This window comes from Fragaria vesca, linkage group LG6 (assembly GCF_000184155.1).
Source record: "Fragaria vesca subsp. vesca linkage group LG6, FraVesHawaii_1.0, whole genome shotgun sequence".
Taxonomy (NCBI): domain Eukaryota; kingdom Viridiplantae; phylum Streptophyta; class Magnoliopsida; order Rosales; family Rosaceae; genus Fragaria; species Fragaria vesca.
Genome location: NC_020496.1, coordinates 1,003,789 through 1,029,245, shown reverse-complemented (window position 1 = coordinate 1,029,245; position 25,457 = coordinate 1,003,789). Strand labels below are relative to the sequence as shown.

Genomic DNA, 25,457 nt, shown 5'->3' with positions numbered 1-25,457 from the left:
CCGACCCGTATTTTGTTTACGGATATTACTTACGGTAAATATGGTCACGTTTACTTAGTTGGAATGAAAAAACATACGAATCAGAGTTTATTTTAGATTAAGCTTCTGTTGGGGTTTGAGCCCCGAGTTGCTAAGAAATAAGTTCGTAAGTTTTGTGTTAGTGAGCGCAAGTCTCTATATTCTGATACACGTTAAGAGTAAGTAAACGTGTCATTATGGTGATGTATCGTCTTGCTTGATTTCTAATATACTAGCATTTACCTGTGCATGTTTGCACGTCTCACAAAATCACTTGAAATTAAGGAGTAGTGACTCACGGTTATCTATCTGTTTTCTCAAGTGGAATACAGTTTTCAATCTTGTGCTCCCACTATCTAATTCTATCCACATTTATCTTCCATGATTATCTCTTTCTATTTATTTATGTTGTTTGTTTTTTCTTACTATAATAACCCTAAATTTTGTTGTCTCAGTTAACTTTCTAAGGATAATTTAGACATAACACAATTTGGTGAATTTCCAAACCTGCTCGGATTCTTATAGTAGAGATGAACTTATAAGCAAAAGATAAATTCTAGTAGGCGTCGACTGTTAAGAAACATGGTATTTAGAGGGAGTATTCGATACAGCTTAATAAGCTTAATATCTTTCTTGTTGAAATGATGAACCATTCTGAGCTCCATGTTTCTCATACCATCCTTTTACAATTTTAGAAGTTGATAAACGCGGTGCTTAAAACACCTTCCTACCATAGAGTTTAACCTTGTGTCCCTTTTGGACATTAAGGAACATAAAACGATGACATCTAAGAAAAAGATTATGCTTATTATTTCATACTAGTTGGTATTTACAAACTGATAGAACTGAATTCAAAACTTTTTCCTCCCAAAATTTCAGCTTGCAAGAGTGATTTCTTGTTTCGAAATAGCTGAAGTTGATAGAGATTAGCATCCGTTGTACGCTTATGATAACTGATAACTCATTGGATGTGCCCCAGGATTTATAAACAGGTTTCATCACCTGTAATATGATGCCATAATGTAGAGCATGACTGAAGTTACTGAGGTGATTATCAATTCCTGCACCAACATGCAGATTCGATTCAGGGTAATTTAGAGATTTTCATATACAATCTGCCAGAAACAATGAATTCTATCAAAAACATATGCCAACACGGTAGTTGTCAATACCTGATTATTGTAAAGAATAGCAGGAACGTAACTAGCCATATACTCGATCACATTCAGAGAACCAGTGTATCCCTGCAAGGAATTAACACCGCTGTTGGTGAAAACATAAAGAAGAACCAGGCCCAGAGAAAAACATAAAGAAAAGGAATTGAAATGAAAGATAAGTACAAAGATATGGAGTAAAACGAAGACTGAAAGCTTTTCGGAGCTATTATGCAGACTTAAGCTAAGTTCACTGAATATTGACAACGGCATGCTTCTTTAGAATTTCTCCCCGAAAATGTGGTGACCATCAATCCAGTTACGTACAGAAATATGGAAAAGAGTGATGCCTGATTGATTGGCATGCATAGTTTTCTTTATGGATATGTGGTAACCATCAAGTCACATAATAATCCATAACTAAACTGACATGACCTATCGACATAATTCTAGATGCACCAAAAATTAAAACAAGATGGTATACCAGAGAAGCAACAGCAATACAGCCAAAGACTAGTCCAAGAGCACGAAGCAGCCGTTTTCCCATCTGCAGTCCCTTCCCCACTTCCTCACCATCTTCCTGCGTCATGAAGTAATTTATAAGACTTTCACGATATAGCTTGTCATAACTTCTGCAAATGGTGTGCAAAATGGATTTTGGTTAAGGAAATCTATGTTTTACAATATGACTCACAGTGTATTTTGGAGTTACAGGTCCTTCAAAGGATTTCAACTTCTCAAAAATGCGATAAACGAAGGCAAAGGATAGAAACTGGAGTGGTTTATAGTCAGCATTGCGCACAATAGCAATCCAAGCTACCTGGAAAATAGAAAATGAGCAAACAATGAGGGGTAAAGAAGAAAAAATATAGACTGAAATAAAGAACCACAATGATAGAGAAACGTGAAAAATTAGATTATTCCACTACATATGTTGTGCTTAGAGAATATTGCCTACTGAAACTATCACATAAGTACGACAATACATATCAGACCATATGCAATAGGTAACTCTCAGCTCTTCAACTGAATGTTGCATAACAAAATCATAACCAGTCTTTAAACAAACTAAATAACCATCACAGGATTTGAACTCAGCCTGTTCTAACAATGTGTAGATTAAATGCCGTAGATCAGATGGTCTTTTAACTGGAAACTCCAAAGATGAAAGTTCTTATGAGCGTCCACAAATTTACATCACCTCCACATAGACTAAACTATCTATATAAGAGGGACACACATTGTATAACAAAATCACATAAATAAATGGTTGGTGGATGCATGCCACCTCACAATCCTTTCGTGAAATCAAAGCTTAACACAGTCACATTGGTTATAGAAAGAGTAATTGCAAAAAAGACCCCATGTACATGTACTCGTTAGAGATAAGTAAACAAAGGCCGAACCTAGTGAAAGCATGATTCTGTTTCTGTTGAACGGAGAGTACAATTACATTGGTTATTCATGGACACGTGGAACTATGCTTGGGAGTTAATATATAAAGCATTTCCACCATCTAATTCAGTGCAGAATATTCTTACAAATAAAAAAGAGAAGGATGCAGATAAACAAGCATTCCTTGAATACTTACAAATACGGCAGAAATTGCCAGATTGATACGGATATCTTGTCCACTGGACTTGGTGAACCTGTAAGCATATAAGAAGTTCAGATAGTAGCATACAACGCCACCACAAGGGGACATATATCCTTTTAAAGCAGTTGATACATCATATACGGAGGAAATGGAAGAAAGAGGATTTCAGAGCTTAATGGAGAAAAAGCATGCAGCCAGTCATATTTAGACAAATGCCAATGCCGAATGAAAAGGAAGCCTTTCAGTTCATAGAATATGCATCGAAATCATCCTTATAAATTCATTTTTTGTTCTGGGAAGATAACCAGTATTATCACGATTTAAGTATCTATCTAGTGCTTGGTATTGTCACATTAGCATTTACAATGTAAAAGTGCCAGCCTGTCTAAAGCAGAATGGGTAAAGAATAGGTTTCAAAAGCAACTATGTAAATCAGTCTTGTCAACTTCATCTGGTCTACTTAATTGGGAAGGATCTGCATCCATTCCAGTACAATTGACGAATGGATGGAATCTGAGGACAGCACATAAAAAGGTGCCGTATCCAAAACAAATGGGCAATAGAAGAGTGATCTATCAAACCCCGTCCACTTTCTACTGCCACTAGCTGGAAGGTAAGGCACCTAATTCTATGCTTCATTCAATAGAGTACAAGCTTAACAGAAGAACAAGAATCAGCAGACATTAAAGTTCGATATAATCAGCAGTATATTTTGGTTATGCTACTCATTAGGAATCACATGATCAAAAGAATAGACAAACCTAGGACCCCACGGTACAATCGGTTGCTTATCAGCATATTTTATATCCTTCGAAACCTGAAATTTAAAAGAAAAGTAATAGAAGTATTCAATCTAAGGCCGATATAATAATCTGTTTCTGATAAAATGTGGCTGATATGATAACTGCGACATTCATTTATTATAACAATATGGATATCTGTAAAAAAGAATTAAGAACTGTTCACAGAGCATATTTTGAAAGCATCCAAATAGAAAGGAAATGGAAAATGTGCTCTTTCAAAAACAGGTGATATCTGAAACAAGCAAAATGTAGTTCTTAAAAGCTTTTCAATAAAAAGTTAGCAGAGCATCTTGACAGGGTACTCTGAGAACCAATTAGTTCCTAGTTTGAAATCTTAGCAAGCAAAGAAAATAACTATAATAGTGAGCTCTTACTTCACCACTCTATCTTATTTCTAACTGACCCCCATCAGATTTAAAATATCTATTATACAAGTTTCTGCGTAAGAATATTTTGGCCACGTTTATAAATCTTTATTCAGTGACTAGTATTGAACATCTCTTCCAGATCCAATTCCCTAGCTATTCCGCGGTACCTTCGATAAGGCAAGTATCTTCAAATGAAAATCTAGAGAAACCCCAACATGTTATGGTAGCTAATCCTAGAAAGGTAACTCAAATAGCCAGTGCCCATAATATTATTGAATACTAAGCCAGTTGTGGAAATTCAATTGTATGCAGTAACTACAACTTCCACTTGCTTTCTCTTTTGATAAGTAACTTCAACTGCAACATAATCAGAACTACAAAATTTGACTTCAGTGCATGTACCTTGAAAGAACCAAATGTCATGCCTTTCTTCCTGTTCGTTAATTGTGACATCATGAGTTTGTCATATGCTTTCTCCAGCTGCATAAAGAATATGATACTGTGATCGTGATGTTTGGAACTACATGTTTGATATATGCAGAGAGAGAGAAAGAGAGAGAGAGAGAGAGACAGAGAGAGAGACAGAGAGAGGAGAGAGAGAGACAGAGAGACGAAACCTACTGTAGCAGCACCTTCTTCGTCACCGTTGCTCATGGCCTCCTTGTGTTTTCTCTTATATGTTTCCTTAACCTTGTCAAACCCCTCAATCGGGTTCACACCGAGAATCTGATAAACATAAAAAATCACAAATACACAACCATCAATCAGATCCCCTCAGTCACTTGCAAAACCAATTTCAAGTGTCTACAATACAACAAACTTACCTCATACGGATTTAAACCGCTGTCCGAATTAGAACTTCCAGCTGCAGACGCAGCAGCCAACACTATCCTTCTATTCTGCGGAATTGCTCTAGAAAACATGATAAGTTTAAACCTCTGTTGCTATACTTAAAACATTAAAAGCATAAACAAACCAACAACCTGAACAAAGCTCTTGTATAATTGTAGTCCAATTTTCCTAAAAACCCAATTACACTATCTACCAACTTCTTATTTTACATACAGATTACCCTTAACAACTACATATGTATATATTTCAAGTTTTCAACCCATAAATAACCAAATAAGCTTAACAATGTAGTTGCATGATTGTAGTAAACTTAACCTCACAAACCCAATAACCCAAAAACTAACAAACAACCACATTTTAACATAAAGCTACATAATTTGAGCATTTGAACAAAACCCAGAACATAAAAAAGTGAACTTTATCGAAAGTGAACTTGATTACCTGAAATTGGGAGGTGAGAAACTCAGGGGTGGAGCTTTAGGGCGGAAGTTTCTTTGGGGAAACTGCAGTTTGGGGCAGAGAAGAGCATGGGAAATTGCTAAAGCCATTAGCTTTGGTAGAGAATTGAGGTGGGTTTTGGACTAGTGGGTTTAGGGTTTATAAAGTTTTGAGCTTTGAGATCAAAGACGTGAAACTGGGAATGTGTTTGGAATTGGAATTGGAGTTTGGGTTTTAGGATAACAGAGGGGGGAAATTACAATGCCGCGAACCTATTGGGGCAAAATACTAAATACTAAAAACTGAGGGGTCCAAGTTCTCCATAAATTTATAAGGTACATATATTTAAGATATATTTAAGGATTAAAAGCTACATTTGGGAATTTATAATAAAGTTTAAAGCTTGCCATTGATCTTTCAATCACCAAAGTGGCGGTAGAGGTGACTACATAGATTTATACCGTTTTGAAGCTTCTAGAGCACCATAGTTGAGCACTTGAGCGTATAGGCGAAGTCGCAAAAAATTATTTCATTCAAGATTATCTTTGTGTTAAGAGTTTTAATTGTTTTTTTAATATCGCTAACGCTTATTGTAAGAAATACGAGAGTGACGATAAATAGACGTGCTAATATTGGTTAGATAGTGGATATATCGATTTGGAGTACACTTCCCGGAACTGGTGTGGGGAACCATGCATGGGAGCAGAGAAATCATGCATGTCCAAGTTCTCAAAGCCTCAGGTTGTACAATTTGTATGCTCGATTTTTAAGCATAGAGGACACCATTGATTAAACACATTTAGAAGCATAAGGCAGATTGATCAACTACTGGTTAACCTTTCTACACAAGAGAACAAATCACAGGTTCACAGCAGAAGAATGTATTTGATCCAGATTTTATGTTTAGAATCTCATATTCACAACAACAACCAAAAAGCATGAGAGAAAGAATGTAGATCCATTTTATTTTCTAAGGAAAGACCATTTATTCTCAACTCGAGCTTGTTTGCACAAACATTATGGTTTGGAATCAATTATTACAGGCATACAAAGTTTACAGTTGAGGGAACATATTTCTTAAGGTGTTTCACAGCATGATTTCTTGCCTTCATTTCCTCATCAATAATTTCCTTCACCATACTCAGCCCTCTAGACCGATGCCGGACTGGATCAATAACAAGTTTCTTCAGTGCAACGGCATTCTTTAACAAGAGCATGACATGTTTAGCAGCAAATCTACGAGCACGATACCCAACTATTTCTATTACTTTGAGCTCATCGTGAGGGCATTTGGCAACACTCTCCAGTTGCTTTGTTGTCACAATCTCCTCCATCTCTGTCTTTCCTATTCCCATCTCCTCCAACCATGATGTGTAGATATTCATCTGCATCAAGGAAACATATTAATGTACAGCAAAGTTAACCATCAGCAGTTTAGCATTATCAAATACATAGAAAGGTTGACCATTTGTTTTGTGTTAATACTAATGTTTCTTCAAAATTAGTGTGAAGAGAATTTGTATAAATTCTACCAAGTATGAATAGCAGCAGTAAATTTTTTTACCTTCAACACAAGTCTCTGCAAGTAAGGAGATGCCTTCATGAAAGAAGTCAAATAACGAAGAGCAGACGCATAATGTGGTTCACATATTAATTCCAAACACTTGAGATTTGCTAACATAGGGAACACATAATCCTGATTGTAGACCTGAAAGTGAAGCAACAGTAAGGAACATTATACTCCAGAAAGAAGAACAAAAGAACATAGCACGTCATAATTACATATGTACTTACCACTTCACTGATATCCATTGTGAGACACTTCAGCTGAGAAAGATAGCATGACAGTTGGGTGAATGGAAGTTCTACGGATATAGCTATAGAATTGTAGAAATCGTTGCTCCTAATCTCGAGTTCAGTGATGGATACCTCAGTAAGCAATGGTACATTACTCAGAACCAGGTCTATACCGACTCCGATGTAAGTAAATGAAACAATGTCAGCATTACAGATCTCAATGGTTTTGAGGTCAAGACATTTTTCTATTGCCAAATACTTCCATGTGATTGGTGGACTAACAACTCTTAGATCGACCAAATTTTTGGCTGCCACCACTGATAATCTTTCAACTGGACAGTTCATTAACAAGTTCTCAAGAGCTTCTCCGGCCACATTAACATGTCGCAAAGTAAGAACTTTTAGTGACTTGAAACCCAGACAACAACCAGATGAGTGCAGACTTGAGATGCCAGAATGTAAGTCCTTTTGCGTAGACCCTTTAGCAAGACCTAGTAGTTCATGGGGAAATGTATAGTTATCTTTATAATTCGCTGTTGAAAACTCCAGCTCAAGTATCTGCACCCTCTTTTTCACGGCAAACTCAATCCACTCATCAATGGATTGTGCAAAGCGACGATCTAGAAAAAAGCAAGCCCTGAACCGTTCAATTGTTAGGCCTGTATGCTGTTTCACGGCAGCATCCACCATACTGACAAAACTACGGCGTTGCCTGTGTTGTATATTTGGCTTCACTTCCTTGAAATCCCTCGAATTCTTCTCATCTTCAAAGTTAAGACTCATAACAGAAGCCCACAGATCCCGCCACCGCCTTGAAAGGACACTAGTGGTTGCTGCTTCCTTTAAAAGTAAGCAAGACAAGATACTAAGAAGAATGCCATCCGGCAAATCACTGATTCTGTCCTCATAGCTAACCCCGCCATTTCGATTCCCTGAGCTGAACTCACCCTTATCTCTCTGTTTCTTTCCCAAGTTTTCCTTTTTCTTCAGCTTGCTTCTTTTCTCATGCTTCTGATAGATTAATTAACAAAACAACACAAATTGAGAAACTTGATACACAATGAGCAAGGACTTAGCATTGGGATTGTTACCGGGTAATTTTCTTTGTAAAGTTTTATGATTCCAATTCAATTATCAAATTCATTTATAACATAACAACGATTCAAACAAACAATGACAACAAACTTAAAAGTCATATTCCAATTCTATACATGTTAGCTATCAGGGAAACCAAAAGATGTAATCTTTCAACTGATAGTTATCTGGGTATGATTAAAAACACATAAAGGTGCAATCTTTTATGATAATTTGATTATCAGACATAATTTAGATGGAAAAATATGACAATTTCGCATTGTAAAAGCTAGTGGGTACCTTGGTTGGGAGAAATTGAGAGGTTCGGCATGCCCTGTTCTTCATCATAGATCGGAGAAATTGAGAGGTTTGTGCTTTCCTCTTGTATTAATCCAGTTTGCTATGGGCCTTTGGGCTTTTACCCTTTACCCAAGTGCCTTTTATATCTTATAAATAGTAAATCCTATACTAATTAGGAGTAAGAAATTCTAGTCAGACTGGAAATACGAATTTTAGTCAAGCTTGGACTTACTTTTATTTATGTACTAGGAGATATGACTTTCTTTTCTTTTTAATGATTCTCTGGTCCGTTAAAAAAAATATTTGGCTATGAAGTTGGGAAATTTTCTTTCAGACATATGCAGCAAACATCTATGTTTGTTGAAAGCTCATATGTTTTCGATAAAAAGACATGATAACGAGACTGAGAGAAAGCCTTCAACATTGATGGCTCTACCGAAAGATGTCATCTTCGACATCCTTATGAGACTACCGTTCAAATCACTTTGTTGCATAGAGTGTCTCTCTAAGACCTTTCGGAATATAGTTGCCGGCTTGAGTTTGGTGCACTGCACACTCGAAGTTTATATTACTCGTCTTCTGCAGCTTAAGTGCCTAAACTTATGCTTCTTCAACGATACTCTACTGTGCTTCATCGTTCAATAAAACTGCAGTCCAAGGATCGGACTTCAAATCAAATTCTTAACCGGCGTTAGATTTTGTAGTAACCCTCTTACTTGGCGTTAGATTAGTCAAGGATCGGACTTCAAAGCATCAAACGATGAAGCGTCTGGAGGCTATGAAGTTTGATGCAGAAAAGATTGATTCCAATTACTTTGATTTGATGTACGTGCTCAAATTTGATCAAAACTCAATCGGACCAACGATGGAAAACACATGTAGTCTGTGGCTACATTAGATTTTTGGCTTGTTTCAAATGTGTTTCGAGTGTGTAATGGTGTTGTGGAAGTTCGATTGTTGTAAAGTATCGGAAATGATGTCACATTGTGATATAGGTTAATTTTGCTGCCAACCGCTGAATCTTTTCAACTGGACTTCAATAAGTACTCTCATTCCACATCAAGAACTTTTATGGCACGTTTACTTACTTGGAATGTAATTGATCAGGAATGAAAGACGGAAGGAATGAGAGACAGAATGGAATAGTATGTGGAGATTTCAATTTTATTGAGTTGTTTACTTACCACATAGAATTAGAACAAGAATGTAATTAATTACTATTTTAATTACTAAAATACCCATGAAAAAAAAATATAAGCTACATATTTCGATCACTCTCAACACAATTTTCCTTATATGTTGATCTAGTTTTATTTGTCGTTGTCTTAGTTGATAAGTTATGTATAATCAACAAACCAAACAGACTATTTCTATTTAGTGTATTAATTATAATTATGTGGTTACATATTAATAAACTCTCTTCTACCATGATTTATCAAAATCATTTAGACCTAGTACGTACTAGCATTTTGGGTGTATCTCAAACCGCAAGTTGCAAAGGTTGAACAACAAAATTAGGGCATCATACATTTATACATATTAGTTAATACCAAAAAAAAAAAAACAACTTCCACAAATAGTATATTATTAGCATATAAAAAAAGACCTTTAAGTAAAAAGAAAAAATTTTAGAAATTATTAGCATCTTAAACAAATTCCTCAATATTATTAGCATATGAAATTAAAGAGGGTATTTTCAGAATAAAAGTTCACTCCTGATGGTATCATTCCTAATCCCACCTCCCTCTTGGTATTACAATTCAGGGTTGTCAAGGAATCGATTCCTTATAAGGAGATAGGACCCACACCCATTCCAATTCCATTATGTGTAAGTAAACGCTAGAATTCTCTTCTGCCTGAATGATTCTCTCACTTTTCAATTTCATTCCATGTAAGTAAACATGCATCTAGTGACTTCAAGATGATTTTTGTGAATCCCAACCCCTCTTTTTTGTCATTGTTATGTCAAACCCTATACTATATACTTATGTTGTAGATATCAGTTTCTAACTTTCTACTCTTTGGAGGCAAATTAAACAAACCAAGTTAAAGATGACTTGATAATAGGGGCTTAAATTTACAACTAGAGGTATATATTTGGGTCAAAATTGAAAACGACAGTACAAAGAATACTACTACGTGAGTTGAAGATATTACAATTATCAACTAAAAAGAAGATGAACATTATCAACAATGTAAACACAGAATAACTATGAAATGCAGGAAATAGGAGGAATTGTACGTGAGATAGAGTCGGGATCAGTTGGTTTCCCTTCTATTATACTTTTCCTTGTTGGGCGTGGAAATGGAATGCAAGTACATATTATAAAAAGGCTCCCCATTCCGATTGTGAAAACACAAAGTTTGCAACACCATGATCCATGCTACCAAAAGAAGCCACATTGGCCAACCACCACGATCATCAAAATCGACGATTGATAATCTTCCTGACTTTCTCTTGGTTGAAATCTTTTGTCGACTCCCTCACAACAAAGTTGTTTTCCGATGCAAGTGCATATCGAAGCGTTGGCGCACCCTCCTCTCTGATCCTTATTTTATTAACCGCTTTTTACGCATCCAACATGATCAGCAAAGACCCCTTTTGAATCAGTATGTTATGATTCCTATTAGGTTTGCAAAGCATAAGGCTATAGTCCTCACCATGTCATCAGAGCCTCCTCCTCCTCTGATAGAAGCCAACATATCAAGCATTTTCTCCTTCCTCCCTTGTTTTCAAGGACATGAATATGCCGAGAAGGGCGATAGTCTATATGTGCCAGCGACTTATAATGACTTAGTCTTGTGCTCGCCAACTAAAACTTCTCAACGGGATTACTACATTTGCAATTCCTACACCAAGGAATGGATTCGTCTTCCTCCCACCCATCGGATATATTCCGGGGATTTAGTATCGGCAGGATTCATTTGTGAGCCCTTCTACAATATCAAGGAAGATGGTACTAGTAGCAACAGCTCTATCATCAAGCTTAACACCGAATATAGGTTCAGGGTTGTGCGATTACTTCCCAGCCAAGATTACAATGGATTTTATTACAATGGATTTTATGTGGAAATATATTCTTCCGAGACCGGAGAATGGAGGGAGTATCCGTCATCTAGTATACTATGTCAACAAAGACTGTATAACTTCTACTCTCCAAGCGTTGCTTGCAATGGAAAGTTGTATTGGTTGAATCACAGTGGCTCTCTTTTTGAGTTGGATCCCTTCAGTATGTGTAGCACTAGTGATGTCATTGATAAATGTCGTTTCATTGATTCACCTACCCCTGACGTGCGTACTTCCAATTTCCATATAGGTGTTTGTCGAGGGCGTTTGCAGATGTGCCCGTTTTCCTTTCATAGTCGTCGTTGTGATACTATGGCTATTTGGGAGTTGAAAGAAAATGAAGTGGATGGCAAACCAGAATGGTGTTTACTTCATCAATTGTCTTCTCTGTCAGAGATGGTTCCTAAACAACCTCTCAGCATCTCAAGCTTTCACATAGTAGGTTTTCACCCAATTCATAGGGACATAGTGTATTTAGAACATAGCGATATATATAGTGCTGAGCCAAGATACATAGTCATGTGCAATGTTCGTGAAAGAACATTAGAGACAGCAGCGAAAATTCCATTTGAGAATAGTCATGGAGTGCCTTGGGTCGTTGAGGGGATTTGCCCCTATGTGATCCCATGGTGGCCAACACCAGTTCAAGCAAGGCTGAACTATCGTGAAGAGTACCTCAACATAACTGTGATTGGTGTAGACACCTTTACTGTTAAGGTCGGTTGCTTAATTAGTGTTAAGCAATTGAAACAAAAACTTGAAGAAGAAAAAGGGCAGGAGGGGCAGTATGAGCTGCTGCATTTTGATGGGCGAGTTTTAGAAGATGATGACAAGTGGCTTACGGATTATGGAATTAAGGACAAATCTGTGATTTACGTGGATGAACATTGTTGGAAAGAGTGGCTTATGTTATAACGTCTACAACGAGAAACTAAGTGATAATGAGTGCTCGAGCAACGATTGCCAGGTCAAATAATGGAATCAGGGACCAATTATCATTGATCGTTGGTCACTAAACTCGTCATCCTTAGATTTTTGTAGTAAATTCGCAGTGACCAAATACATAATTAATAGTTACTGGCATAGATTTGGTCATGATAAATTTTTGTATCACTTGCATAAAAAAGGGTATTGCTTAACTTAGTGACCAAATATTCCTGTTAATAAGTTTTTAAGCTGCACATTTTTAAAAACTAATAAACTTCACAATGTTCTTCAATTTCCAGATTATGAAAGAGAATACGAATTGAACCTCCACCGAGCTCCGGCAATGTCAACCTCTAGAGTTTATATACACTCCTAACTCGTCCCTCTCTGCTTCAACGCGAACGATTTACATAACGGATGTGAGGGAACAATTTCCGATTATCTAATTTGAAAACAAAAAGGAAAAGGCGTGTGCTTGCCACAAGCCCTTGGATAACCTTGTTTTGTCTTGTTGCCTTTCTTGGAGCATTTATGATGCAAAAGACACATTGATGGGTCCCCCAATCTGATCAGATAGATTTGATAATTTTTGACCAACTCTCAAAGTCTCCCTACGGTCATCTTTCAAATCGGAAAATCAAAAGAGGCAACTTTGTGTGTCACTCTCCCACGGCCATATGGCACTCAAATCTGCCGCCGATTCAACATTTCTCCTCCGGCGGCGAGTCCCCTCTTCGTCGGCGTTGATTGCCCATGACAGGCGCCTCCTCGGAGCTTGTAAATCCCGGCGGAATCCGAGCCTTTCTGGTCGTCGACACTTTAGCTCCGGTGAGGGGCTTGGATGCTAAAGGACCTATCTTTGCCGTAAATGGAGTTTCAGCAGGCGATACCTTAGAGAATGTGCACCAATTTCAGAGGGTACTACCATGCCCACCACCTGTTCGATAATATGCCTCACTCAATAAATTTATTCGATTTATATTTATGCATATAAATGTAACGACCTTACTTGTCAAACAAACAACAACAAATAACAGAGGCAGTCCTTCTCAAACGTCCAAGAACTACTGAGCCTTTCATTTCCAGCAGTGCTGCTTTCACTATAAGTCTCTGCCTCTCCTCCTTCTTCCACTTGTTCTTCAATTTGTTCCTGATCTTGTTGAATTACTTGTTACTTAATATTAGTTACTGCCCAATTCGGAAGTCGGTTGTGTAAAAGGATAAAGCCCCCTGTTCGTCATTGTACCCTGTTCTCCATTCTACCCAGTTCTTCTCTTTCCTACTGAGACTCTCAATTCGGGTATGTTTCTTTTCTGGGTTTGTGCATTGATTTGTTCGTGTATTACTGTTGGTACTGGTTTCAAGCTATGTTCTTTATCCCCTGTTCTTCATCGTTATTTGTCAAACATTAAAGTGACAATTTTGAATCTTGAATTTCAATTTCGTTTAGATTCTGTGAATTCTTGATGAGTCTTGCATTATTGTTCATTTCAAGTTCTAGTTTTTCCAAATGTAGTCTGAATTTCATTTCAATTCTATGCTTTTCTGGGTTTATGGGTTTTGAATTGCAGGTCTAGAATTCAAGTTCTGTGTATTTTTAAGTGTAATGCTCTGCTTTTCTGGGTTTATGGGTTTTGAAATTGCAGGTCTAGAATTCAAGTTCTTCTTTTTTCAAGTGTAGTGCTCTGTTTTTCTGGGTTTATGGGTTTTGAAATTGCAAGTCTAGGATTCAAGATCTTGGTTTTTTCAAGTGTAATGCTCTGTTTTTCTTGGTTTATGGGTTTTGAAGTTGCAGGTCTTGAAAGTGTAGTCTGAATTTCATTTCAATGCTCTATTTTTCTGGGTTTATGGATTTTGAAATGCCAGGTTTTGATTTGCTTTGCAATATGGCTGATAACAATGGCTAATCAATATTCGTCTTGATTTTAGATTCTGGGTTGCATTTCACTGATGGATGACAATGATGGTAATGGTGGTGATATATGGGAAGGGCTTGAAGACATTGTTACTCTGCCCAAGCTCCCCGAACAAGAAAGGTATTTTTTGTCCACCCACATTGTTTAATTTTGGATTTCTGTTCTTAGTCGTAATTTTAAATTGGGATTGTTTGGTGCTTTTAGCAGTTCAATTGTGATTGCGAGTGATCATGTTAATGAGGTTTTGGAGGTTGACCAGCAACACCAAGATCCCTTTCTTGGTTTGGGTCCAATGGACTGTTTCAGCTATGAGAACGAAGCAGAAGAAGAGACTATTCAGTATAGGTATGGCTCCAGACCAATACTTTAGTGAGGCTATAATTTTATGATATGATTACCCATTTAAGTTCAACCGAAGTTGATGCAAGTTCTACAGCAGGCACTTCCAATTCCAACAAGACCTCAAGCACCAAGAGACTTTCATTCGTATGCAAGAAAAGAGGTAAAAGGCAACTCAAACTTGCATTCTGGTAATCAAGTTTATAACTTGGCTGAACATAAATGAAATTTGGATTTGATATAGAATGCTGGGAGGTGTTGATGATTCTGCGTATAAGATGGACATGCATGTGAGCGAGTTAACTAGTTCTGATGGATCACTGCCGATGGAAAGGAAAAGCAAAGAGCAAGCTGGAGGAGCTGATAAAAGAAAACAAGCTAGAGGAGCTCAGAAAAGAAAACAAGCTAAAGGAGCTGAGAAAAGAAAGCAAAGCAGTGCTGCATCAACAAGCACAGGGAAGCTCACCCCAATAGAGATGTGGGCAAACAGCTTGTTAAATCAAGATCAGTATGGGTATGGTTTATTTCCAGTATGCTCTCATTTTTAAATTATCAGCTTCAACAGATTTGCTCATTCTGCAATTTTAATTTGGGTATAGGAGGATCACAGTGCTGGTTAGAAAGGAGCATCAGACATTTGATGTCTTAGTTGATTCTGAGCTCTCAACCATTGCAGATGTCAAAAGCGCAATAAGAAGCTACATGATACTTGTTCAAGCGGATGTTGTTGCAGTGGAAAGGATTGTTCTATCTGACTCTAGCAGGGTTGTGTTTAATGACCGAAGCACATTAAGGGAGCTAAACACCACAGAAGTGAGGCTCATGGTACTTCCCATGTGAAATTGTAGTAGGTGTTACATTTAACTTCTGCTAGTTGCTTGGCACATCTGCTATGATATGTCAGCGTGCATACTTGGAGGGAGCAACAAGTTGAACCAAACACAGTAGTATACAGATGTAACCGCAGTTTTCCCGATTTGCAAATCTATATAGTATCATTCTAGAAGTTGAAGTATCACTCAGAATTTTATATGTATATATCTCATGCTTTGCTTCTTAAACAAATCCACAGATTGTTTTAGAGAAGAATCCAGTGACAGATATGATTACCTCGTGACCCATCTGATAAAAAAAACTGGATAATCTGAAAATGCGCAATTGGAGGATGAGCATTTGCAGTTTCATAATCTTTGAGCCTCTTTCAACTGTTGCACACCATGTGTATGTGAAAATAACTCACTCCGACCGACCATTTTCAGACTCTTTCTTCACTGATAGTTGGGACCTCTGCTCTATTATCCTCATAAATTTATGGTCTATGAATATTGGGTTTCTTTAGGGCCATTATGGCTCCCTACCTCCACGGCTCCACTCTATTGAATTTGAATGAGATACTGTAGCTCTAGTTTCACTACCACCAAGTGCGTTATGATTTTGTGCATTATCTTGCAGTTGCAGCTCAATTCGAGTCAACTTTTGCTCTACAGAGGTTACCTTAAACAATAAATTTTGTCCAATCATTACTCCCTGCAGTATTAGGTTGAAGTGTTGAACAACATATTTGTGAGAGACCTATCAAATTCAAGAAGCTTGTTGCTGTAATGACCCTTGAGTAAATTTCAACTACCAACTGTGGACAAGTCAATAAGCCTCATATCATATGCCCTTCTCCATTTCGTTTTCTACATGTACTCTGACATTTGGGTAATCCAATTCCTAACTTGTCAATAAGCCTCATACCCTTCTTCAAGATGGGATTTGAATTGCTTGGATTCGATGACAAGCGCGCTAACACCGTCATACAACAAAGGAAATAATGGAACAGATGAACTCCCTGCAGCAAGCTCCACAATTGCAGCCATCTTGATAAGCAAATTTACTTTCACCCCTTGTGATTTTTTCTTAGTGTTCGACTGTTCTCCAAAAGGCCAATTGCATCAGAAGCTTGCAACTGTCCAATAGAAACTTACAGGCGATTGAAGGCTGTAAATCTTCCAATAGCTCAAACTGAAGGTCAATTCGGAGTTGGAGGCTGACTGAGGTCTCAAGGCTATGGGAATTGTTCAAGGAAGGGACTTGGAATGTGGTTTGCGGTGGTTGTGTGGCATTATATGGCGTGAAGGAAACAAGAGGGTGCGTGATGATAAAAGAGGTTTGGAGCTTAATGCTTTATTGTTACCAGTCCCGTTCACCTGGACCATAACTGACCAAGTGAAATTTGGTCAGTAACCGTTCGATCTGGGCTTACTAGGATCCTAGGGTGGAGAAATAAACAAGCTTAATTAAACCAAAACTAATGTTATGTATTTTTTTAATCACTCAATTATTAGTTTTTACCAAACCCAAGGCGTCTCCTTCTCGATCGTCTTCTCCACTTCTGCTCATCGTCTTTCTCACAGACATAACCAGCACCCAAACTTCTATCGCCGGAGAGGACGACTGTCGTGCCCGATTCTTCTCCTCTTCTCAGTCGTTTCCAAAAGACCCTCTGGAGATTAAACCAAACTCGTTTCGCCGGAGACGACAGAAACAAAAAACTCGGACAAGTTTTGCTGGAGAAGAGGAGACACAGTGCTCATGCATGGTTTCTCTCTTTTCTCTGTCTTTTCTTAGTACTAATTTAGGAGTAAGACAAACCAACCTTATTGGACCATTATTTTATTTAACTTTGCATATGTTGTATTGGCAGTATCTCAAAGACAATCGAAGTCAAAGTTGCATAAGAAAGGTCTGTTAGAACTCAGAAGGATTGAAGATATATTCAAAGTTGATTATTTCTTCAGGTACTTCGCTGTGCTCTCTTTGAAAGGTAACAAAGTTACCTTGTTTATTCTTATACTATATTATCATTGTTTAGTTCAATGATTATTGTTTATAATTGATCTTTTAAAACCTTTTACTAGTTTGAAAGACGTAGTCAAGCACCATGGAAAACATGGAAATTATATCAGAGGAACTGATGTTATTCCGAGGAGATACCCAGATGGCATATATCCCTGATGTTGAAGATGGTATGAAACCAAACAGATAATGAATGGTTGGGAAAGATGTATGAGTTGCGTGAAAAGTGGATTCCAGCATATGTCAAGAAGTACTTTTCAGCAGGGATGTCAAGCAGCCAGAGAGTGGAATCTGAACATGCATTCTTTAAGCGTTATTGTAGTAAAGAAAACAGCTTGATGGATTTTGCCACACGTTTCAATAGGGCAGTTGCTCATTAGAGACATGAAGAATTGGTTGAAGACCATAAAGATTTGAATGAGACACCTATTTTAAAGCTAGGGATGCCAATGGAGGTCCAAATGGTTCATTTGTATACTAAAAAGTACTTTCAGTACTTTCAAGTTCAGCTTCATGATGGTAATGGCTATTTTGTAGATGTCGTAATGGAGGATGACATTCGTTGTGTTTACAAAACTAAAAGGGTGTTTGCTAAAAACCTTAGAATGCGGACGCTTGTACATGATAAGGTATCAAACATAGTGACATGCAGTTGTAGAATGTTTGAGTTTGAAGGTATCCCTTGTAGACATATTTTGGCTTTGTTACGACTGAAACAGATTATGGAGTTGCCCAAAGATTATATATTGAGAAGATGGACAAGGTTTTCAAGAGTTCATAAACAAACAAGTCAAGGCCAAGATGGTGCAGATAGTTCATTGATAATGAGACACAATGGTATGTTCAAAATTGCTTCCAGCTTAATTGATGAGGCTGCTATTTCAACTGAGGGGACTGAACTTGTGAAGAAGTCATTTGAAGGGCTATTGGAGCAAATTAAGAAGCTAAATCTTTCTGTTGGGCAATCTTCTACAAAAAATTCCACAGCTGGAACTTCTCAAGAAAATCGTTTCCTGGATCCTTTTCAAGTGAAGACTAAAGGCAGTGGATTATGCCTAACATCATGGAGAGATAGGAAAGGAAAAGTCAGACGTTGCTCTATATGTCAAAGTACTAAACATACTAAAAAAACATGCCCATCTGTTAGGTGTGTATTAGTACATATATATTTAAAATTTTACCTTATTACTATCTTTGGTTAGCTTGTTTAGTTAAAATATATCTTATGTTTTCTAGGTCAAAGGTCGTAGAAGATGATGTCGACAAAGCATTGGGTGAACAAGATCATTTGGTTGATGAACTATAATTTTTAAGTTGTTCCACTTGATGCTTGAATGGTTTGCACTCTATGAAACTTCTCTGAAATTGGATCAAATTGATGCATAATCATGGTGTTGCTTCTTGTTGAGAACTGAATTCATAGATTGTATTTTTTTTTGCAGCTGCAGGTAACAGAAGGATACATGTTTCTGGAAATTTGATGTTTATAGCTTAACAGTGACTTCAGCAATGTGGTTGTGTTTTGAGATTTCTTAATGCATTTTGGACCTTGGTTCAGTGAAGAGCATTTTTGAAGCATATGTGAAGTTTTATCATTTTTGTTTCTAAATTTTTGACAAACAAGTTCTGGTCTATGTGAGTTTTGATCAGTAGGTGGATTGGTGATTGAATCTTAGAATTCCTTTTACTTCAGCACAGAGATCAGATTTGTTGTTGTTTTTCTTCATAATGATTCAATATGATTTTCAGAGACAATTGTTATTGAGACACAAAATGTGATTCACAAGTACATCATGGCCTGTCTCTCTGTCCCTCAAATGTTAGATATTTTATGCTTTTTCTTCTTCTGCATAAATTTTGTGCTTACTTGCTTGTCTGTATGCTACAACTGAGAGATCGATATAACGACTTTTATACATGAATATTGAATGATCAGTACTACATGAATGATTGAAGGGGTAAGACAATGTATAGAAGCAGTCAAGCAGACTGGTTTATTTTCTGATACGCGTCAGTAATCTTTTACTCACAATCATAAAATCTGTATTTGGAACTCAAAATATTCCATCTCTGGAGACAACATGTTTTTTATTTTTTGTTTTTTATATTACAACCATGAAGTTCTCTTATTGTATCAAGACAACACTAAACACCATAGAAATTCAAATTTTCCAATGCTCAATCCTACTCCTACATTGCTGCTTTATCTTCTCTTTCAGTTGAGTCTTTTTCTGTGCTCCTGTGCTCTATCCTACTCTTGCATTTTTAAGCACCTACTCCTGCATCGCTACTTTATCTTCTCTTTCAGTTGAGCCTTTGCCTGTGCTCTTGTGCTCTATCCTACTCCTGCATTTTTACGCATATTTCATAACAGAAACCTAAATAAGATCATAACAGATATGAGTACTAGAACACATATGTCCTTACATAAGTTACACAGTTACAAGAAGATATGTGTCCTTACACAAAAAGTTTAAGCATACAACACTTGCTTGTTATACTGACATGCATACAACACTCTGTTTCTTAGCCTCCTGCTCTTTGTTTTCAAGCTCAATGGTAAAATAAGTGCCAATGATTTCTCGCTAAAGTTTACGCCATGTGCCTGCAACAAAATGTTTCAGAGAAAATCAATAGCTGAGTAAACAACCATGCATGTTAATTTGGAATTCTATTACCAGGTAAACTTCAATCACATACAAACAAGAACTATAAACCTTTTGAAATAAGCATCAGAATATCAGATACTATTGGTTATATGCTTCAAATTCATGATGAAAGGAAGCTAGCTTCATCCCATTTTTCTCCTTAGTTGTAATGGAAACCCCACCTGATGCTATTAGATCCTTGTAATGGAAACCCCACCTAATCATCATCTAGTAGCTATAATTTGGATTTAGTTTTTGTCTAATTGAAATGCACCTCCTAACATGGGGACTACACATATAACATGATAAATGTAATTTTGTTCTGTTAGTATAAACAAGAACTAAAAGCACCATGAGAGCATGACTATCACATTCGAAAGCAACAACAGCAATTGGTTCTACTCTGCAAACTAAACAATTTGTCCTAAAGACAAAACAACAAATTATGTATACATCTACAGCTGAAGACAAATGAAATCTGCGTACATTAAAATCTCTAACATAACTTTCATGTCCATCTGAGAAACCAACAAACAGTATGCAACATACCACATTTGCCGATTAACTGAAAAAATTAGATATCAACTAAAACCAATGAGAGTGAAACTCTTGAACCCTTCACAATTAACACCATATTGACAATCCTCAAGTTTCCAACTTCACAGTTCATAGCAACTGTAACCTAAAAAAGCATATGAACAATTAAGGTTGACGATTGCTTACCACACCTGTAACATTGGATCCTCCTACAATCTGGTTTAATCTGTTGAGGGTTTCTGGGCAACGACAAAGAAGAGGAGAATAGGAGGAGATTCGGGCAATGATAGTCTTCCATCTCCGGCGATACGAGTCTGGGTCTCCGGCGAAACGAGTTTGGTTTAATCTCCAGAGGGTCTTTTGGAAACGACGGAGAAGAGGAGAAGAATCAGGCACGACAGTCGTCCTCTCCGGCGATAGAAGTTTGGGTGCTGGTTATGTCTGTGAGAAAGACGATGAGCAGAAGTGGAGAAGACGAGAAGGAGACGTCTTGGGTTTGGTAAAAACTAATAATTGAGTGATTAAAAAAATACATAACATAAGTTTTGGTTTAATTAAGCTTGTTTATTTCTCCACCCTAGGATCCTAGTAAGCCCAGATCGAACGGTTACTGACCAAATTTCACTTGATCAGTTATGGTCCAGCTGAACGGGACTGTATTTGTTAAAGCCGCTGGGTGGTGGAGCTTCTTTACTCAAAAATGGTGATGCAATTGAAGCTAACGTAATTCTCAAAAAAATAAAAAATAAATTGAAAGCTAACGTAGGAAATTTAAATTTACATAATCATGCTTCGTGCCGTGCTTGTACCGGCCCATTTATTATCGTGTCGAGCTCATGCCAGCTCATTGGCTTAAATATTAAACCCAATCCAGCCCATGGCCAGAGCCCATATTGTGATGATCTGTGTTCGTGCTGTGCCAATAAACAGGCCGAGCTCGTGCCATCCCATTCTAAGACACGATTTTGATTTTGATTTTGATTTTTTTAAATTTGAGTAGTAAAAAATTACTTTTGTTTAACTAGGAAATAAAATATGAATGAAGAAAGATATTACAACATTTTACATAATCTTGTTATATTATTGTGACATTGATTATCTTTATTATATGTTATGTTTGGTTAGAAAACATATTAATGACATAAACATAGGTGGAATTGGATAAAATCTCTAAATTTCAAATCTAATGATAATTTTTCTTAATTTTTATAGAAATAAAACAACTATTGTATATCTAACTGGCCGGCCCGTGTGCTTGGGCCGTGCCGGGCCAATTTTTCTTGGCCTGACCCGACCTATTAGTATAACGTGTTCGGGCTGTGCCGGACCGTTAACTGGCTTGGGCCGTGCCGTATCCATTTTTAACGTGATGTGCTCGTATCGTGCTCGTACTTATCGGCCCGTTTGCCGCCTAGGAATGGTACGAGGGTATTATGGGTTTAGAGTCTCACAGCATGTCTATATTTTTAAAAGAGTGTATACTAAGTTTGATTACAAATGTATTCCTAATCAGTATCGTTTTCCCTTCTATTATACTTTTCCTTATTGGGCGTGGAAATGGAATGCAAGTACATATTATAAAAAGGCTCTCCATTCCGATTGTGAAAACACAAAGTTTGCAGCACCATGATCCATGCTACCAAAAGAAGCCACATTGGTCAACCACTGGGATCATCAAAATCGACGATTGATAATCTTCCTGACTTTCTCGTGGTTGAAATCTTTTGTCGACTCCCTCGTAACAAAGTTATTTTCCGATGCAAGTGCATATCGAAGCGTTGGCGCACCCTCCTCTCTGATCCTTATTTTATTAACCGCTTTTTACGCATCCAACATGATCAGCAAAGACCCCTTTTGAATCAGTATGTTATGATTCCTACTAGGTTTGCAAAGCATAAGGCTATAGTCCTCACCATGTCATCAGAGCCTCCTCCTCCTCTGATAGAAGCCAACATATCAAGCATTTTCTCCTTCCTCCCTTGTTTTCAAGGACATGAATATGCCGAGAAGGGCGATAGTCTATATGTGTCAGCGACTTATAATGACTTAGTCTTGTGCTCGCCAACTAAAACTTCTCAACGGGATTACTACATTTGCAATTCCTACACCAAGGAATGGATTCGTCTTCCTCCCACCCATCGGATATATTCCGGGGATTTAGTATCGGCAGGATTCATTTGTGAGCCCTACTACAATATCAAGGAAGATGGTACTAGTAGCAACAGCTCTATCATCAAGCTTAACACCGAATATAGGTTCAAGGTTGTGCGATTACTTCCCAACCAAGATTACAATGGATTTTATGTGGAAATATATTCTTCCGAGACCGGAGAATGGAGGGAGTATCCGTCATCTAGTATACTATGTCAACAAAGACTGTATAACTTCTACTCTCCAAGCGTTGCTTGCAATGGAAAGTTGTATTGGTTGAATCACAGTGGCTCTCTTTTTGAGTTGGATCCCTTCAGTATGTGTAGCACTAGTGATGTCATTGATAAATGTCGTTTCATTGATTCACCTACCCCTGACGTGCGTACTTCCAATTTCCATATAGGTGTTTGTCGAGGGCGTTTGCAGATGTGCCCGTTTTCCTTTCATAGTCGTCGTTGTGATACTATGGCTATTTGGGAGTTGAAAGAAAATGAAGTGGATGGCAAACCAGAATGGTGTTTACTTCATCAATTGTCTTCTCTGTCAGAGATGGTTCCTAAACAACCTCTCAGCATCTCAAGCTTTCACATAGTAGGTTTTCACCCAATTCATGGGGACATAGTGTATTTAGAACACAACGATATATATAGTGATGAGCCAAGATACATAGTCATGTGCAATGTTCGTGAAAGAACATTAGAGATAGCAGCGAAAATTCCATTTGAGAATAGTCATGGAGTGCCTTGGGTCGCTGAGGGGATTTGCCCCTATGTGATCCCATGGTGGCCAACACCAGTTCAAGCAAGGCTGAACTATCGTGAAGAGCACCTCAACATAACTGTGATCGGTGTAGACACCTTTACTGTTAAGGTCGGTTGCTTAAGTAGTGTTAAGCAATTGAAACAAAAACTTGAAGAAGAAAAAGGGCACGAGGGACAGTATGAGCTGCTGCATTTTGATGGGCGAGTTTTAGAAGATGATGACAAGTGGCTTACGGATTATGGAATTAAGGACAAATCTGTGATTTACGTGGATGAACATTGTTGGAAAGAGTGGCTTATGTTATAACGTCTACAACGAGAAACTAAGTGATAATGAGTGCTCGAGCAACGATTGCCAGGTCAAATAATGGAATCAGGGACCAATTATCATTGATCGTTGGTCACTTGACTTGTCACCGTTAGATTTTTGTAGTCAATTCGCAGTGACCAAATACATAATTAATAGTTACTGGCATAGGTTTGGTCATGATAAGTTTTTGTATCACTTGCACAAAAAAGGGTATTGCTTAACTTAGTGACCAAATATCCTCGTTAATAAGTTTTTAAAAACTAATAAACTTCACAATGTTCTTCAATTTTCAAATTATGAAAGATAATACGAATCGAACCATCCTAAGTTCCGACAATGGAGACCTCTAGGGTTTATATACGCTTCTTCTCCTAGCTCGTTCCTTTTTGCTTCAACGCGATTGATTTACAGAACGGAGGTTGATCGCTCACCCGGTTGAGGGAATAGAATTTCCAATTATGTAATGGGTGTGGCTATTTCTACCCCACTAAATGCTTAGTTCACCCCACGCCTTATATTTTACCTTTAACGTTCCAATTCTGTCCTTAAATTTTGTGGTTTTTATTTTCTTTCTTTTATTTCCCTGAATCTGATAAAATCTAAAAATATATACAAATATCTCATCAATATATTTGATGCAGACCTCCATTCTTCTTAAACCGCATCCTATATATGTTCTCCTCGATCTTTTTTTTGAGTTCCTTCTTTACGATTATGAATATATATATATATATATATATATATATATATATATATATATGTACATATATGAAAGACTATATTTGAGGCCATAAATAAAATAAAAATAAGAACGAACAATCCCACCACACTGTATAACGACCATATTGAAGATTGAAGTGATTTTCAAATCTGATTTGAAAGATGTAGAAAATTGTTTTTTTTTTTCCGATGTAAAGATGTAGAGAATTGTTGTTGTTAGGATTTTATAGATTTTAGTTTAATATTATATTTTCACAAAAATTCTTGATTATGGGGTTAATATTGAAATATTTAGTTTAAAATTGAAATGTGAGGTGAACAAAATATTTGGTGGGGTGACAATTAGGGCTGGCATCGGTAGGTATACCAACTATATTTTTCAATACCATGTACCAACCAACTTAAAATTGGTAGGCAAAATCTTGTACCAAAACCAACCGTCAAAGTTGGTATACCAACTTAGTTGGTACGGTTGGTACGGTTGGTATTGGGCCTCTACCAAGTTTAAATTGAGGCCCAACAAACTGAAAGACCCAGCTCATTTAAATCCTTTTTTTGGGCCTATACCAAACTTCTATCAATTATCAAACTATTCAAAGTTCAAACACATTCAAAGTTTCACACATCATAATATCATATAATTTCAAATGCATAAACAAGCAAGATCAAAACTTCAAAAGTTCAAATGCAACAAGCCAACAACGTCCAAAGTCTTATACAGAAAATTAAACAACACATGTCCAATGAAAACACAAAAGTCCAGATTAGCAGGGAAAGAGTGATGTTGTGAGGCCGGGAGAGTGCTAGACTGCTAAACACCTCTATCTTAATTAATTAAA

The 25,457-nt window shown here is 37.2% G+C and overlaps 3 protein-coding genes across 3 annotated transcripts; 1 reads left to right on the top strand and 2 right to left on the bottom strand.

Moving 5' to 3' along the window:
• Positions 1–650: 650 nt before the first annotated feature.
• Positions 651–5,409, bottom strand: LOC101291253. The gene is made up of 10 exons (XM_004302040.1): positions 5,234–5,409; positions 4,765–4,852; positions 4,562–4,666; positions 4,343–4,420; positions 3,531–3,586; positions 2,764–2,821; positions 1,867–1,992; positions 1,657–1,752; positions 1,191–1,262; positions 651–1,079 (listed from the first exon to the last, which is right to left on the bottom strand). The coding sequence occupies exons 1-10, from the start codon at positions 5,338–5,340 to the stop codon at positions 1,017–1,019; spliced, it is 849 nt and encodes a 282-aa protein (XP_004302088.1). The 5' UTR covers positions 5,341–5,409; the 3' UTR covers positions 651–1,016.
• A 761-nt stretch (positions 5,410–6,170) lies between these two features.
• On the bottom strand, positions 6,171–7,979 carry LOC101290964. Its single transcript, XM_004302039.1, has 4 exons — positions 7,160–7,979; positions 7,025–7,057; positions 6,795–6,938; positions 6,171–6,615 (listed from the first exon to the last, which is right to left on the bottom strand). Exons 1-4 carry the CDS (start codon positions 7,808–7,810, stop codon positions 6,268–6,270), a joined length of 1,176 nt encoding a protein of 391 aa, XP_004302087.1. The 5' UTR covers positions 7,811–7,979; the 3' UTR covers positions 6,171–6,267.
• Positions 7,980–17,940: 9,961 nt separating this feature from the next.
• LOC101293414 (protein FAR1-RELATED SEQUENCE 9-like) lies at positions 17,941–18,797 on the top strand. Its single transcript, XM_004304722.1, has 2 exons — positions 17,941–18,638; positions 18,728–18,797. The coding sequence occupies exons 1-2, from the start codon at positions 17,941–17,943 to the stop codon at positions 18,795–18,797; spliced, it is 768 nt and encodes a 255-aa protein (XP_004304770.1).
• The last annotated feature ends 6,660 nt before the right edge of the window (positions 18,798–25,457 follow it).

What these genes read in the sequence shown, in the direction of transcription:
- LOC101291253 (XM_004302040.1), bottom strand. Translation starts at nt 5,340, where the DNA reads ATGGCTTTAGCAATTTCCCATGCTCTTCTCTGCCCCAAACTGCAGTTT. An exon ending in TGACATTTGGTTCTTTCAAG is followed by an intron (nt 3,587 to 4,342) that starts GTACATGCACTG and finishes TTTAAATTTCAG; the next exon opens with GTTTCGAAGGATATAAAATA. An exon ending in ATTGTACCGTGGGGTCCTAG is followed by an intron (nt 2,822 to 3,530) that starts GTTTGTCTATTC and finishes ATATGCTTACAG; the next exon opens with GTTCACCAAGTCCAGTGGAC.
- LOC101290964 (XM_004302039.1), bottom strand. Translation starts at nt 7,810, where the DNA reads ATGAGTCTTAACTTTGAAGATGAGAAGAATTCGAGGGATTTCAAGGAA. An exon ending in ATGTACCATTGCTTACTGAG is followed by an intron (nt 7,058 to 7,159) that starts GTATCCATCACT and finishes TATCTTTCTCAG; the next exon opens with CTGAAGTGTCTCACAATGGA. An exon ending in CAATGGATATCAGTGAAGTG is followed by an intron (nt 6,939 to 7,024) that starts GTAAGTACATAT and finishes CTTCACTTTCAG; the next exon opens with GTCTACAATCAGGATTATGT.
- LOC101293414 (XM_004304722.1), top strand. Translation starts at nt 17,941, where the DNA reads ATGGAGGTCCAAATGGTTCATTTGTATACTAAAAAGTACTTTCAGTAC. An exon ending in AAAACATGCCCATCTGTTAG is followed by an intron (nt 18,639 to 18,727) that starts GTGTGTATTAGT and finishes TATGTTTTCTAG; the next exon opens with GTCAAAGGTCGTAGAAGATG.